General features: G+C 41.6%; 3 protein-coding genes and 1 long non-coding RNA gene across 7 annotated transcripts in view; 3 read left to right on the top strand and 1 right to left on the bottom strand.

Annotated features, from left to right (window-relative positions):
• The first annotated feature begins 550 nt into the window (after positions 1-550).
• On the top strand, positions 551-3,326 carry LOC6635430 (uncharacterized). Its single transcript, XM_002059030.4, has 4 exons — positions 551-857; positions 924-1,723; positions 1,843-2,014; positions 2,108-3,326. The coding sequence occupies exons 1-4, from the start codon at positions 566-568 to the stop codon at positions 2,503-2,505; spliced, it is 1,662 nt and encodes a 553-aa protein (XP_002059066.3). The 5' UTR covers positions 551-565; the 3' UTR covers positions 2,506-3,326.
• An 857-nt stretch (positions 3,327-4,183) lies between these two features.
• Positions 4,184-10,236, top strand: LOC6635429 (serine protease persephone). Of its 4 annotated transcripts, none has more exons than XM_032439976.2 (8): positions 4,184-4,594; positions 7,278-7,423; positions 7,486-7,675; positions 7,843-8,592; positions 8,700-8,785; positions 9,183-9,478; positions 9,546-9,732; positions 9,796-10,236. In XM_032439976.2, exons 2-8 carry the CDS (start codon positions 7,321-7,323, stop codon positions 10,143-10,145), a joined length of 1,962 nt encoding a protein of 653 aa, XP_032295867.1. In that variant the 5' UTR covers positions 4,184-4,594; positions 7,278-7,320; the 3' UTR covers positions 10,146-10,236. The 4 variants fall into 4 exon arrangements, with proteins under 4 accessions (XP_032295867.1, XP_002059065.2, XP_032295868.1 ...); XM_032439977.2 differs by lacking the exon at positions 4,184-4,594 and adding an exon at positions 6,413-6,489; XM_070206736.1 differs by lacking the exon at positions 4,184-4,594 and adding an exon at positions 6,428-6,446.
• Positions 5,477-6,401, bottom strand: LOC116652090 (uncharacterized). Its single transcript, XR_004305087.2, has 3 exons — positions 6,263-6,401; positions 6,106-6,165; positions 5,477-6,047 (listed from the first exon to the last, which is right to left on the bottom strand). It is a non-coding gene; the product is annotated as an uncharacterized lncRNA (long non-coding RNA).
• A 781-nt stretch (positions 10,237-11,017) lies between the features above and the next one.
• Positions 11,018-14,251, top strand: part of LOC6635427 (uncharacterized) — a 54,295-nt gene continuing 51,061 nt past the window's right edge. Inside the window, exon 1 of the mRNA XM_015169092.3 lies at positions 11,018-11,295. The gene's annotated coding sequence lies outside the window, so the exon portion shown is untranslated. The remainder of the gene's footprint in view (positions 11,296-14,251) is intronic.

Raw genomic sequence — 14,251 nt, forward strand, 5'->3', positions numbered from 1 at the left:
TGAATAGATTGTAGATAATACAACGTCGGACCAGTCCAGAGGGGGAGAGAGAGTCGTCTCGGTTCTGGGCTCAAATCAACTGACTGCTCTGAGGTTTAGTTCGTGAACAAGCTTTTCCACATCAAATGTTCACATGTTATCATAATCAAAAAGAAATGAGTCAGTTTAATTTTACTGAAAATAACGCAGGGCTAAATTTGATCTCATCCCAAATTTGACTTCTATCCAAAATGGATCTATACATATAATCATAACTATGCAATAATGGGGTGTCTCGGTTCGGGCTTCTGTTATTGGGAATGGAAAGATATAGGGTTCGGTTCTAAGAAAGACAAAAAAAAAAATAGGATTTTGGATCGGAAGCGGCTCAAAACTGGTAATATGCTCTTGCAATTATTAAGTAATTTTGATTGGCTATTAATAATAATATTAATTATGGTAATAATTATTATTAGAGATGATTAATCTCAACTCTCAAAAATGAGCAATTTGTGCTTAACTTATCGTTCCCCTAACTAGCCTAACTCCCACGGCCTGATTCACACCTGGCTCGGTAACAAAACAAATGATTGTTAAATGTTTCTCTTCTCTCCGAAGAGCTAGCGCTCAGACACTTCCTCACTCCGATGCTGTGCTGCTGCTCTGCTCTGCTCCGCTGCCGGTGCCGGCGTCGGCGTCGGCGTTGGCGTCGGCTGCTCCCAACGACGCTTGGCCAGTGGAAGAGCGACAGTTGAGCGCGAGCGACGCGCCTGTCCAGTTCGTAGTCGGATCGGCCATGCTACGTGTTGTCGTCGTGTTATCTGCGCTGATTTGGCTCTGTTTAAGCAGCTGCTGCTGCGGCTATTACAGCCTCCAGGGTGCGTACTCTCAATCCCAATCAAGGTCCCGTCCCCCCCTTATGTGTCTGTGCTTTGATATTGCAGTGGCTGATTCCTGTCCTACACGTGGATATCTAAGCAGCTGCCAGCCAGCCGACCAGTGCTCGACGCTGGCACAGTTCATCGAAAGTGGCCGGCTGTCGGCCGATGCGGTGCTCAACTGTGGCTATACCACGACAGGGGAGAAGATATGCTGTCCCCGCGAAGAAGGCAACAGCACGAATCTGCGCTTCTCATCCAGCGACAGCAGAGCCAACGATACCCAAGCCACGACGCCGTCCTGGCTGAACATATTTAGGACCGATCGAGAGTATTTAGCGTCCTTGGTGACCACGCCAGCGCCAGTTAGCTCGTCCAGCATCGTATTTCCGAACAGAGTCACAGAGACGGGCGCCGCCTGCCAGACGCCGCTCTACAAGGGCATATGTGAGGCAGTTTCCGATTGCCAGAGCCTGGTGCCGCTGCTGCAACAGCGTCGGCTGCGCGATGAGGATGTGCAAACTTGTCGTGACGGCACCGTCGAGGAGATCATCTGCTGTCCCACCAATCTGCCGCTGCACCCGATTGGCCATGTGGGCGCCGAAACGCGTTTGGGCAAAGCTGCTGACGATGATGCGGCGGCCATAGCCAAGGCCGTGGAGCTGTTGCCGCATTACACGCATCTGGCTGCGCTGGCGTATCCGAATGCCGCCTTCGATGGACATGTGCATCGCTGCACGGCGCTGGCTCTGACGCCACAGCTGCTGCTAAGCTCTGCCGGCTGTGGGCATGCCAGTCATGGGGTCTTTGGTGTGGCGGATATGCGCGATGTGGACGAGGAGGAGGACTATCTGGTTGATATTACAGTAAGTAGCCCCTCTCCCCTCTCGCTCTCTCTCTCTCTCTCTCTCCCTCTCTCTCTCTGTCTCTCTCGCTGACTCTTCCCTCTCGCTCTTGCTCATGTGTTGTTCCTGTGCTTTGGCAGGGCGTGGATATGTATCGTCAGGACTTGGCGCTGCTGCGCTTGGCCCAGTCAATGCCAGTGGATCAGCCGAAGGCTTCGCATGTCAGTCTGGCGCCCATTTGCAGCCAGTTCGAACTGACGCGCCTTCAGGTCAGCGGACAGCTACTGGCCAGCGCGTGGGGCATGGGCAATGGTAAGGCTTGACCTTCACTCCACTAGCTTCAATTCTAGATAACTTCATCTTCTTCTTGTGCTACTTCCACTGCTGCTCCTGCTCCTCCTTTAGGCAGCGATTGTCCGCTCTATGAGCTGCCCATGCGCCTGCTGAACTCGGACGCGTGCAGGGACATTGGCAAATTGTCTGCGGTTCAGGATTTGCCGTCGTCGCATCTGTGCCTGGCGCCACGTGATGTCGCCGCGCTGAGCGCCAGCAATGTCAATTCATGTGCTCCGTGTCCGGCTGTTGTTGGCAGCGTGCTCCATTTGCGACGTCCCAGCGGCAGCCGTTGTGTGCTGGCCATTGCCACGCCCACCGGCGACAAATGCAATGCAGAGGCAATGTATTTTACGAGTCTGCTGGATACACGGCTCGTGTACTTTGTCGAGCAGCAGCAACAACAATACCAACAACAACAACAGCAGCAGCAAAGGCAGCAAAGGATGCCAAAATTAATTCGATTTTAACGTGTTTCCACTGCAGCGCAGCCAGAAGCTGCTTTCCAAATGTGATTAGTTTATTTGTTAATGTACACGTGTATATATACGTATACATACTTTATATTATTATGTTATATATAATATTATTATATATATTTTATATCATATTAAGTCTAAGAAAACGTACATTTTATATACGTATATAGCTTGTACTTGTAGCATATTCAGATGTAGACACTTATAAATTATATATAAACTGGTTTTCCAGTGCATTGCTAGTTCGAGAAATAACAATAATTGCAGGCCCCTCTAACTATTGATGAATTCTCTTCTTTTTTTTTTTTTCAAAACAAAAAAGAAAAAATATGTTAGAAAATACTAAAAACAAAAACTTATGTTATTTTCAGAATTGGAGAAATTCTCATGGAATGTTGATTCGTTTTGATTTTAAAAATTTCAATATAGTATAGATTCCTTTATTTTGATTTTTTTAACAAAACATGTGTAGCTTGAGATTTTAAGCTTGGAACATAAGCTCGTGTATCAGGGCCAGTGTTAGGATTATATGGCCAAAAAGGAATCTCATCCACAGTCTAGCATAATCGAGTTTGGAATGCGGACAGCTGATGAGTTTCTCTCTAGAGAACTATCAAAATGTCGAGCCTTGCATTAGCAGCAATAAGTTGCTAAACAGTGGGTAAACAACGTTTGATATATATGCATATATATTTTATTTTTTTTCGATTACGTTAAAACAAATATAAATTTCATCAATTGCGAATTGTGGCCAAAATATTATGAGCCGAGACTTTGGGCAAAAACCCACAATAAACTATTTGATTCAATTCCATGCCGCTCTCTGAATTCGACTCAGACACTCGTCGTGTATTTCCATTGAATCACAATTTTTTTTATTTTTATTTTAGCTGCTGTTTACTTAGGAGCTTATGACCAGCGGCTCGTGAATACCTGTAGCTGCGCTCAGTTGCGTATTTTGATTCTGTGAAATGCTTAAAGCTAAAACCGGTTCGGCACACAGCACGGTCAAGACACAAGAGGAACAACAACAATGAGAACAACAAGAGTGCTCGAGTCGGGAGTGCCCGACTGAAGATTGCCCCTGTTTCAATTTTTTGGGCCACGGAAGAGGTATCCCAAATGTGATCTTGATCTGCTTATACAATTCGTGTAAATACGTACCAAATTTGATGTACTTAGCTTTTCAACTTCTTAAGCTTTGCCAGTAATATAATGTCTTGAGATCGATATTTATCGATATTTTAGAAATGGCAAGTATAGGTATATTCTTGATCTGTGCCTAACATCCGAGTATCTACATACCAATTTTAATGAACATAGCTCTTACATTTCTCGAGCTATGCCCAAGCTAGGCCAAGTCTTCAAATCGATACTTATCGATATTTTGAAAATAATGAAAGATATCGTGAAAAATGATCATTTCGAATTTAAAATCTCTTCCTCTTATGTCTAGATCAACTAAGCTCTTCGTGTTCGATAATCAGAAAAACCGCATTCCCTCTGTTACATGCGCTAGCACCCAGTTGGTATACCCTCTTGAGCCATTTTGAGCGTGCTCAGGGTATATTAACAACCGCTTGGCCACGGTCTCAGCTCTCTGGCTATGGCCACCGCTCCAGCTATGTGCGTTGTAGGGTTCTAATCTCAGCTTCAGTTGGCAAAGCGACGCGTTGCTGTGAGGTAGCCCGTAGCCCCAGCCCCAGTCCCACGAATCGGTGCCCTATACACACACACACACACACGCACACACACACACACACACACACACACCGATAAGAGCCGTACTCTGCGTTTCCGTACAGCGCCTGGCACCGGTTTAAATTATTTTTTGCTTTTTATTTTAGTTCCAGTTTGATTTTATTTTATTTATTATTTTTTTTTTTTAATTTTTTGTTTGCCTTGTGCTGTTTAAATTAAAGTGTTGCAAAAATAAGAAAAAATAACGACAGTATATTTAAAAATACATTACAAAAATCACGACAGCAACAACAACAAGAAAAAAAATCGAGTGCAGTTGGTTTATTTGTTTGATTTGTTGTTATCAAAACAAAAGGCTTAAAACTTGCGCGTGTCAAAGGTTCGTCTGATAATAAACAACAACAATAACAACAGTAACAACAACAACAATAATAATAATAACAATAAAAGTAGTTATCAAAATATTATGAAAACACGAGAAATGTTGTGCATTGCAGTGATATAGTCTGGCATGGTTTTTATTCATGTTAATTACACGTTGGCCCACAATAACATGCATTTAACAAGTACAGTGATGCCTGACTATAAATGCATGCGGCACATTTTCAACAATATTCAGTCAAAACCAAGTTAATACAGTTGTTAAATTTTTCTCTAGCTAACTATAAGCACAATCCATGAGAGATCACCTCAAGTGCAGTCTGCCACAGCGCCCTTTGGTCTGACATCGTAAAAGCGTAGTAAAATTTGAATATATGTATATGCACCTGAATTGGTGCATACAAAGAATATACCCTATACCAATATGAGCCTGTCCAGAACTTTTAATTAGATATATAAAAAACAAACAATATACCTTATGACAATCTGAGCAAGTCCAGAAAGGAAAGTTGGGATATATTTGTAAAGCTGAATATAAGCAAATATTTCAGTCCAGAACTTAAAATGAACCCTGAACCAAACCGACCTTGCCTTAGTTTATTTGAGTATCTATATTAAATAAATCAAGGCCCAGTCGGTTCGGTTCACGGTTCATGGTGTACATGAATCTAGGTTCGGGTTTGAACCTTGGCTCGCAACATATTTCACATTTCTCAATTGAGAACTCTATATATTGTATTTGAATAATAATAAATATAATTAATATTAATATTAATGTTATTTTTTCCATTTTCAAATATTTTTGTTAAAATTGATAAGAGAATATTTTCGTAATCAATTTTTCAAATTAAATTATAATAATACACATTATGATATACAATGTTTCATATTATTTGCGTTTATTCAAATGCAAATAAAATACTATATAATGTCATATAAAGTAAATAATAATCTGCTGCGGCTGTTCTTAAGTCAGCTAATCCTGGATAAGGTTCGCTTTTTTGGCAAATCAAATATTGGTGTACCGTTTTCGTTTCAATAGAACTCACGTTTATGCCATGAAATTATTGAATTACTTCATTTTAATATTTTGTAACGATTATTTCATCACACTTCTCAATTTTCTTGGCGGCACCATCAGTTATGAAATTTGAAAGATAGCTGAGAACACAAAAAAATGCCAGTTTTTATAGCGGGAGCTCAAGAAACCACACTGATATGAAAGATAATTTGTTAATTTGCTGAGGCTTGTACTACAAATGTAGCACATTTAGGTATATCTGTGCGGCCAAACGATTGTTAGATAAACCATTGAACAATGTGGTACAAATTCGCAGATGTTATTGGGAAACAGGCTGGAAAGTTTTTGCTTTGCCTTTACCAGAAATATGCAGGTTACCTTATGGAGACGACCAGCTATAGGGTTCAATGAGCTGGAGTCGCCCAGAAACCTGTTGATCGGAAACTATAGTGAAAGGTCTAAAAAAGTACCATGAATCACAGCCATACGTTAATATTTAGCGGACTATCTCATGTGGCGCTCAGCTGATTTGGGAAATTTCCACGGGGCTATCAAAAATAGTAAACAAATAGAATGTGTGTTAGGGCTTTATGCTGGGCTCCAATCGGGTTTTCCAGTTGCCATTGATCTGATGATGGGACTTACGTATGCCAGAATTCAATTGATATATAGGTCAATCACAGGTTCATTATTATCAGCAGACTTGCGCTCCAAATGAAATACACAACAAAGAAGAAATCTCTTTTGAGTGTCATATAAAATAAATCATTCGAAATACCTCAAGAGCCACTCGATTCGAAAACTGAGCACAAACAGTCACTTATATTCTGTACGATTTTTTCTGCTATCTGTGAGACAAGTACTATTCAAAAGTAATTAGCCTACTTTGCTCAATAAAAAATAAAACTAATATTTCTATTTGTGAACATGTGTGTTGATAACAAATTTGCTGTAATTAGCTGTTGGAAATACGAATTTAAAAAACATAATTTGCATTTAATGAGATTTTAAATATCAAGCCTAATTAATTAAACTAAAAGTTATTTTTCATTTAAAATCGAACTTAGTGTATTTTGACATTTTAATCTGGACCGGCTTAAGCCCCTGGAAGAGACTCAAACGAGAAAATAAATGTGTTTAAGCTTTTTCAAAATAATTTTATTTGTTATCTCTGCCGCTCTATGCGATTCTCATGGTCACCGTACTTTGTTAATTTAAGAATTCTTAGTGCATACTTTACACGAAGTATATTTTTTTACATATTTGATTATCCAAATCTACAGTTCATCTTTAAAAAGCTGATATTAATTAAAATAAAACTCATCTAAATACTTAAAATATTGTAACTAATAGAAATGTATATATAAAAGTCATCGATATTCAATGTGTTGTAAGACCCACGGACAGCCAGCTATAAACATGTTTAGCCTTCCTCAGGCCTTTCATAATTAACATTCTCTGGCGTTGTTACTCTTCCCCTGTCACTATTTTTCCGTTCCTTTTTTAGCCTGTTTCTTGCTTACGCTCACCTGCCTTATAATCGCCTTTCTATGTGATTTTCATAGAACCAAGTTGGTTAAAGCCGTTTCTTTTCCTATTGACTATGAAAATAAATAAAATATTAATAATATTGACTTTATTGACGAAAACTTTATTGCAGAACCTGTCTCGCAGTGTGGATACCGCTGGCCTGGTCCAGTAAAATGAGTGCCCGTCGCCGTGGCTTAAGCTCCAGTCTCGCCTCCTGCCACCTGCTGCTATGTGGCTTAATTCTGTGCGCGGTGTCACATTTGGAGGCACGCGAAGGTCTGTATTTGGCTGGGTTCGTTTTCTTTTGGGTATTCGCATTGACCATATCCTTGTTGCAGAGGGCGATGCATGTATGGTGAAAGAGAATCTGCCGGGAGTTTGTCAGACCTCATCCAAGTGCGAGCCGCGAATTGACAAATATATCAAAACGGGCAAGTTGACCGTTGACAAGGTGCCCAGCTGCGGCCTGGGTCCGTACGAGGAGATTGTCTGCTGTCCGACTATCGATTGCTGCGAGGATGATAAGGGGTAAGAGTGAATGGACAATTTGAAAAGGGAGTCCGTTTTGTTGCTTTTGTTATTGTGCCCAACCCCAAGCTATGTGCCAATTGTTGTTGTTGTTGTCGCTGCATGCTCCATGCCGTTGGCTAGTCAAGAAACTGGCGTCTAACATAATTCATCTGATTTACGTGCAGCCCAAGCCAGGTCCCAGACATCACAACCACAACTAGCTCCACAACAACTACCACAAGAGCTCCGCTGACCACGGCGAGAGCATCGAAATCGAAACTGGATGAGGATTCGGCCTATTTTGACTTTCAGCAGCTGATCAATAACAAGCCAAATACACAGCCACAGCCACAGCCTGCGAATGGATTTCCATCGCAAACTCCATTCCAGACGCAGCTCAAGCCCCTAAACCCATTGGAGCCCAATGTGCCAGTGATAACCCATGAAGCCGTGCGAGAGCAGCCAAGATTCCAACCCAATCAACGGCCCGCTGTGCCGGAGGGCAGGGGTCAGTTTCAGGATGTGGGACCCTGGGGTCAGGCGCCTGCCATGGACAGGGAGCCAAAGATCATTAACAGACCGCTATCGTGGAGGCCACAGCAGAGACCAGGCCGAAGACCAGTCCCAGTCCGAAACCCATTACCAGACTCGCTTCGCTTGCCAGCTGATCAGTCACAGGATCTAATACAGCTGGTCAATCAGCGGCTACGTCAGCAGGGCATGAACATTGTGCCCGCCACTCAAGTGGTCACATTTGAGTTGCCCAGGGAGCCGCTGACGATGACGACAACGACCACGACGACCACCGCGCGTCCAGCTGTTGTAACAGTCCCCAATGTGGATTTAGATCCCTGGGCACCATTCCGCTTCCGGGAAAGACCCCTCGATGAGGTCGAGACGAATGAGCTGGGCAACGGCATTGCTGCACCATTTGGGTTTGTCACAGCTGAAGCATTCACATCAATTGGCCCTAGCCTCCATCATGCGTAGCCATCAAAGAACAGCCACCCAAACTAATCTCTTACCATTTGTCCATTTCCAGGCCGGAGACCACGACGATACGAACTATTCAAGCCACGCCCACCACTCGAGTAGATGTATCCGAGCAGGAGCGACCAGCTGTGCGAGGTGAGTAAGTAGGATGATTTACCGACTGACTAACCGATTGACTAACTGACTGACTGACCGACTGACTGACTGACTGACGGACTGACTGACTAATCTGACGGAATCTTGTCTGCACGGTTAGATGGGGTTTTATTTCATTTGCAACTGTGGAAAATTGTTGGAAAATATTTGGTTAAAACCTTTTGGTCGATACTTTTAATACTCGAACTATTAAATCGTATACCTGAACTAGGAAAGATGGATCTAAAATTTTGCTTTAATTTCCCATTTCGCATTTGTCTATTTCGAAAGTGAGTTGTAGATCGAGTTAAGTTTGATTGGACTGACTGCATCGAGAATTAGTTATGGGCACATTCTAACTCTTCATTTGATAAATTGCTTTGATTGTTCTTTGCAGCTTGTCGCCTGTTTGAGGAGCTGCAAAAGGAGCGCCAAAGGGAGGGCCAAAAGGAGGCCCTAACGCTCCATATACTGGACGGTATTCCGGTGGAGCCTGGTGTATATCCGCACATGGCGGCAATTGCGTTTAGTAACTTTGGCACCTTTGTCTATCGTTGCGGCGGTTCGCTGATCTCAAATCGCCATGTCCTGACGGCAGCCCATTGCTTCAATGAGGATTTGCCCGTTCATGCTCGCCTGGGAACGGTGGATATCGAACAGTTGGGCGAATTTTATCAGGACATTGCCATAAAGGTAAGTCAATTTACGTGGCCGTTTAAGCGAAACGCAATTATATGCCAGATTGGATTCTCTTGGGCAGGAAAACATTGCCATACATCCGGAATATGTGAGCACCAGCAAGTACAATGATATTGCCATACTTGAGCTGGTTGAGGAGCCCAGGCTGAGTCTATATATATCGCCGGCGTGCTTGGAAACGAATCTCTTCGATCCGCCAGAAACTGCACAGCTCTTTGTAGCCGGCTGGGGCACCATGAATCAGACCAGTAAATAGTCAAACGTACATAGCTCACCCGATTCATCCGACTCACCCAACTTTCTTCATATAGCTCGACGCCAATCGAAAATATTGCTGCGTGCACCACTCAATACAGTTCCATTGGATCAGTGCAATGTCAGCTTTTCCCAGCAGCCGAATACGAAGCGCTTCCTAAAGGATGGCGTGATTGGGTCGCTGTTTTGTGCGGCGGACAGGAAATTCAAGAAGGCGGATGCCTGCCAGGGTGACTCCGGTGGTCCGCTGATCCTGGAACGGGATATTGTGAACAACAAGTATAGCATTGTGGGCATCATATCATCAGGCTTCGGCTGTGCAACCAAGACCCCGGGCCTGTACACACGTGTCGCCTCCTATTTGGGATTCATCGAGCAGATCGTGTGGCCAAATAATGTTGTTTAACCCATAACTGAGATTAAAGGATCTTCAATGTATAGCACTAAATTCTAAGCAAGTCCATTTAAAATACAAAGCTCAACATGTTTTACTCTAATACCTTAAGAGTTTGACTAATCTCTTGAAATAAGTATTTAGGTGAGAGCACACATAAACTGACAAACGGAAACGGAAACGGAACTTGAAAGTCGTATCACATCGGACTGCTATGTATATAATGAGGTTTCTGTAGTTTATATATTAATTGATATTCCTTAATTAGTTTTTAATTCGAAACTAAGCTATTTGTATTTAAATTTAATTTAATCGTTTGCTTGTCTAGTTCCAAAATCGCGTTGGTTCTTTTCAGTTGTCTGGTTCCGTTTCAACATCTATCCCTGCTGGAACTCTATGCGCTCTATGTCATCCACTCGCCTACGTAAACAGAGCAGCAGCAAGAGCAATGCTACTGTCAGACATGTAAGCTCGCTCTCGCTCTCTCGCGCGCTCTCTCTCTCTCTTTTGCTCTCTCAATCACTCTCTGACAACTGCGCTCTATCGGATGACAGCACTGCCAGATGCAAAAAAACAGGATGGCAAACGCTTTAAGCTTTCGCTTTACAGAGCTTTTGCACAAAACAGCAGTGGTTTAACCGTTACAAATCGCCGCTGCCGTCAAGCAGCTGCTGCTATTGTCAGCTCCTTTTGCTTGGGTCGCCCGGCCCAGCAAGCCCCTGCAATTGCCGCCTCCCCATCTCCCCGTTCCACTCGTCCACTGTTCCACTGTTCCACTGTCGCTGCCGACTCTCGACGCAGCGCGCCCGCTGCCAACACACACGCGTTTCGTACAGGCAACAACTGTTTCAGCTGCTTCTTAAATGCTGCTGCTGGCGCTGTGGGCGCCTCAGTTGGTCGCGGGACTGCGTTGCCGTTAGTTCGTGCCCAGCATTTAGGAAGCGAGGAACAGAAACAGCCTTTTGGGACTGTTACTTCAATAATTTTTTTTTCAAGTGTTTTTTGTTGCTGTTGTTATTGCAGTTGCGCTCGTTGTTGTCGCTGTTGCCGTTGCCGTTGCTGTTGCCGTTGCTGTTGCGCCGTGCAGCATGCAACGCTTTTGGCGCGCCTAGTTTGAAATTTTGTTAACACTTGCAAATTGTGCGCTCATTGGCTATCAAATGTAAGTTTCTGCTCTGTGTTTATTTATTTATTTGTTTGTTCGCTGTTAACTGTGCATGTTACACACATATCGCTTATCAGCGCCACATATTGACGTATTAATCACAAGCTGGGAAATTGTTTTCAATTGTACATCTGCTGCGGCCCATTCTTGTGGATAAGCATCGAATATAATAAAAAAAAAAAAACAAAACCAAAAAATAGTAAACATATATAAATAAAATAAAACTAAAAAAAAAAAAAAAAAAAAAAAAATGTCCAGTAGCCTGGTCACATTTGCATCAAAGGGCAACGTGTGCTGCGATAAGAACCGTAGACAACAGGTGCTCGATGTTCGGAATCTTAACTTAATAATCTTGCTTTATATTTGTTGTATTCGCGGCGAGTTATTTGATTTCAACTTTTTGTGATAAAACTATTTAAATACAAGTTTATTTGCTGTGATTTGGTGAAACTTTTCTTGCTTTTCTTTCATATTTTGGAGTTGTAGCTTTTTTATTGTTGTTTTTTATTATTAAAACAATTTTGATTTGGTTTTTTTTTTTATTTTTTTCAATTATATTTTGATAATCCTCGAGATACAGCATTGGGGCAGCACCGAAAATTTTGAAAACTCTCTAGTTCTTGAGAAAACTTTTCTTAAAACAACTTTTAACTCTAACTTTAATTTAAATAGAAACTAATAGATCAGTTGGTCTGAGCTTTTGATTGTTTAATTGCTTTTCGAAAGCAAAACAAATTTAACTGTGGACCCAAAATCCGTTCATGCTTTGCATATTTTGCTTCATTTTCGTGTGTTGTCTCGTCTTTTTATGAGTTATTTTATTGCTGTTCTTAAATAATTTTTCTTTTATTGTCTTATAATTTTAATGAGCGGCGGGACAACGTCGTGCAATCAGATAAATGTAATTTGTTTTCTTTGTTTTCTTAACCATTTTTAATTTGAATGAGAAGTGAAATGCTAGCGATATCAATTAAATTGATTTGCAGACTCTTTTTGGGCCTACTTTTAATTGTTTTAGGAATTTGTAGATTTTTAGATTGTAAATTCGAGCTGTTCTTTTATTGAATTCGGGCTTAAGCCGCTTGAATAGAAGGCAGACTAACTAGGCTCTCAGGTAAAGAAACCCGCTTAAAATCCAATTGGAATTTTTAATAATGGGCTCTATTTCTATCAAGAATTGATTGCTGCACTTGAGTTGAGAACTCGAAATATAGCCATAAAACAATAAATAGCATATTAATTAATATAAAATGAGAACGAACAATGAAAACAATTTCTTAAAGCTAGCTATAAATTAACTTTAACTCCATTTATTTGCGGCATTGTTGCTTAAATAATAGCCATAGAGAGTTGTCATTAAACTGACAGCATGTTTAACTGGCTTATCACTCAAGTTGGCTGACAATGCAATATTTGTGTTCCGGTTGATAAATTGCCATCGATGCGACAATTTTCACGCTCAACCGGCCAATCAATTAGAAATTATCAAGTGAATTTTAAAGCAATTTATTAGTCGGTTTTGTGCTGGAAATTGGAGAGAGTGTCGTTAACTGTTGCTGCTGACTGCTACTGCTGATTGCTACTGCTGACTGCTACTGCTACTGCTACTGCTACTGCTACTGCTACTGCTGACTGCTGGCTGCTGCTCATGTGTGTCTGGGGTACGTGGGTGTCCTTCGAATATTGCCGACGGCGTTCGGTTAGAAAATGTGGCTATAAATGTGACACTAAGTTAATAAATTTATGGCCCAAACACACCCAGCTGATATGGTGTGTGTGTGTGTGTGTGTGTTGTGGTCTGCTGCTAATTTTCCTGTGTGTGTGTGTGTGTGTGTGTGTGGCGGCTATGACACGACAACGCTGCGGACATCAGCAAGGCGGATGCCAAAAAGTCGAGAATTGTGTGTGTTGTTGGCATATTAATAATATTTTTATTGGCCGCTTATTTGCCTTTTGCGGTTGAGCTGCACGCTTGTGTGTGTGTGTGTGTGTGTGTGCTAAATACTGTACTAATTTGAGCTGACAAATACAATCGCCCACAAGTTGTGACCTCTTTTAATTAATAAATATACGCGCAGATAACGCAACAAAAAGAAGCAGAAGAAAAAACAAAAAAATTAATAATATTCATTCACAAGCACAAAATCAATTTTCCCCATTTTATTTACCTTAGTTTTTTTTTTTTTTTTTGCCTTACCTTTGTTGCCTTTTATTCACTTAAATTAAAAACAAACGTTGAGGCAGGTCGCAGCTGTGCTTCTGTCAGCTAAAACAAATTGAAGTCATTTTTCTATATTTATACAATATTTATGCACATCACATCTGAAAGTTAGCGACAACAAACGATCCCATTGAATATTCATGTGAGAAAAACAAAAAAAGTGTTTGACTGAAAGCAATTACAGGTGCTCGCGTTTGGTCGGACAAATTGCATATAAATATTCATAATTTATTGATAATTTATTTTATATGGAAACAAACCCATCTGGCTGAGTGTAGGCACTTGACAGTCGGCTGTCAGCGACTGCGTAATGCCCGTCCTCAGCTTTAAGATTCCCTGATCCGTCAAGTATCCAAGAAGATGATGACTTTTCCGATTTAAGCGCATTCAAACTAGTTTTGTACTGTTCATTGGAGCAGTTCTCAGTTTTAAGATTGGTTTATATATAGATTAGGCACGATTTGCCATGCTTACAACAGCTTAACACCATATCTGATCCACAAATATATTGTAGTCTTATATTCAAAGTCAGAATACATGAACATCTATTAAAATGAAGTCTATTGCGGCTGTGCGCTGAAAAGTATGCTATACTTTTGAGACAAAGAAATATCTCTTGAGGCTGGAGCTTCGCTCTTTCATTAGAAGTTGAGATAATATGGAATTTGTTCAATGTGCGTCCAGCTGACCATCCGATTATGGGGCGTGGCAAATCGGCAAAATGAACATCGC

Source organism: Drosophila virilis, chromosome X, assembly GCF_030788295.1.
Source record: "Drosophila virilis strain 15010-1051.87 chromosome X, Dvir_AGI_RSII-ME, whole genome shotgun sequence".
NCBI classification, from domain to species: domain Eukaryota; kingdom Metazoa; phylum Arthropoda; class Insecta; order Diptera; family Drosophilidae; genus Drosophila; species Drosophila virilis.

Excerpts from the sequence above, each read along its gene's own strand:
- LOC6635429 (XM_032439976.2), top strand. The coding sequence starts at position 7,321 with ATGAGTGCCCGTCGCCGTGGCTTAAGCTCCAGTCTCGCCTCCTGCCAC. Across the intron at positions 7,424-7,485 it reads ACATTTGGAGGCACGCGAAG|AGGGCGATGCATGTATGGTG; the intron begins GTCTGTATTTGG and ends TCCTTGTTGCAG. Across the intron at positions 9,733-9,795 it reads GGGCACCATGAATCAGACCA|CTCGACGCCAATCGAAAATA; the intron begins GTAAATAGTCAA and ends TTCTTCATATAG.
- LOC6635430 (XM_002059030.4), top strand. The coding sequence starts at position 566 with ATGATTGTTAAATGTTTCTCTTCTCTCCGAAGAGCTAGCGCTCAGACA. Across the intron at positions 858-923 it reads CGGCTATTACAGCCTCCAGG|TGGCTGATTCCTGTCCTACA; the intron begins GTGCGTACTCTC and ends TTGATATTGCAG. Across the intron at positions 1,724-1,842 it reads ACTATCTGGTTGATATTACA|GGCGTGGATATGTATCGTCA; the intron begins GTAAGTAGCCCC and ends GTGCTTTGGCAG.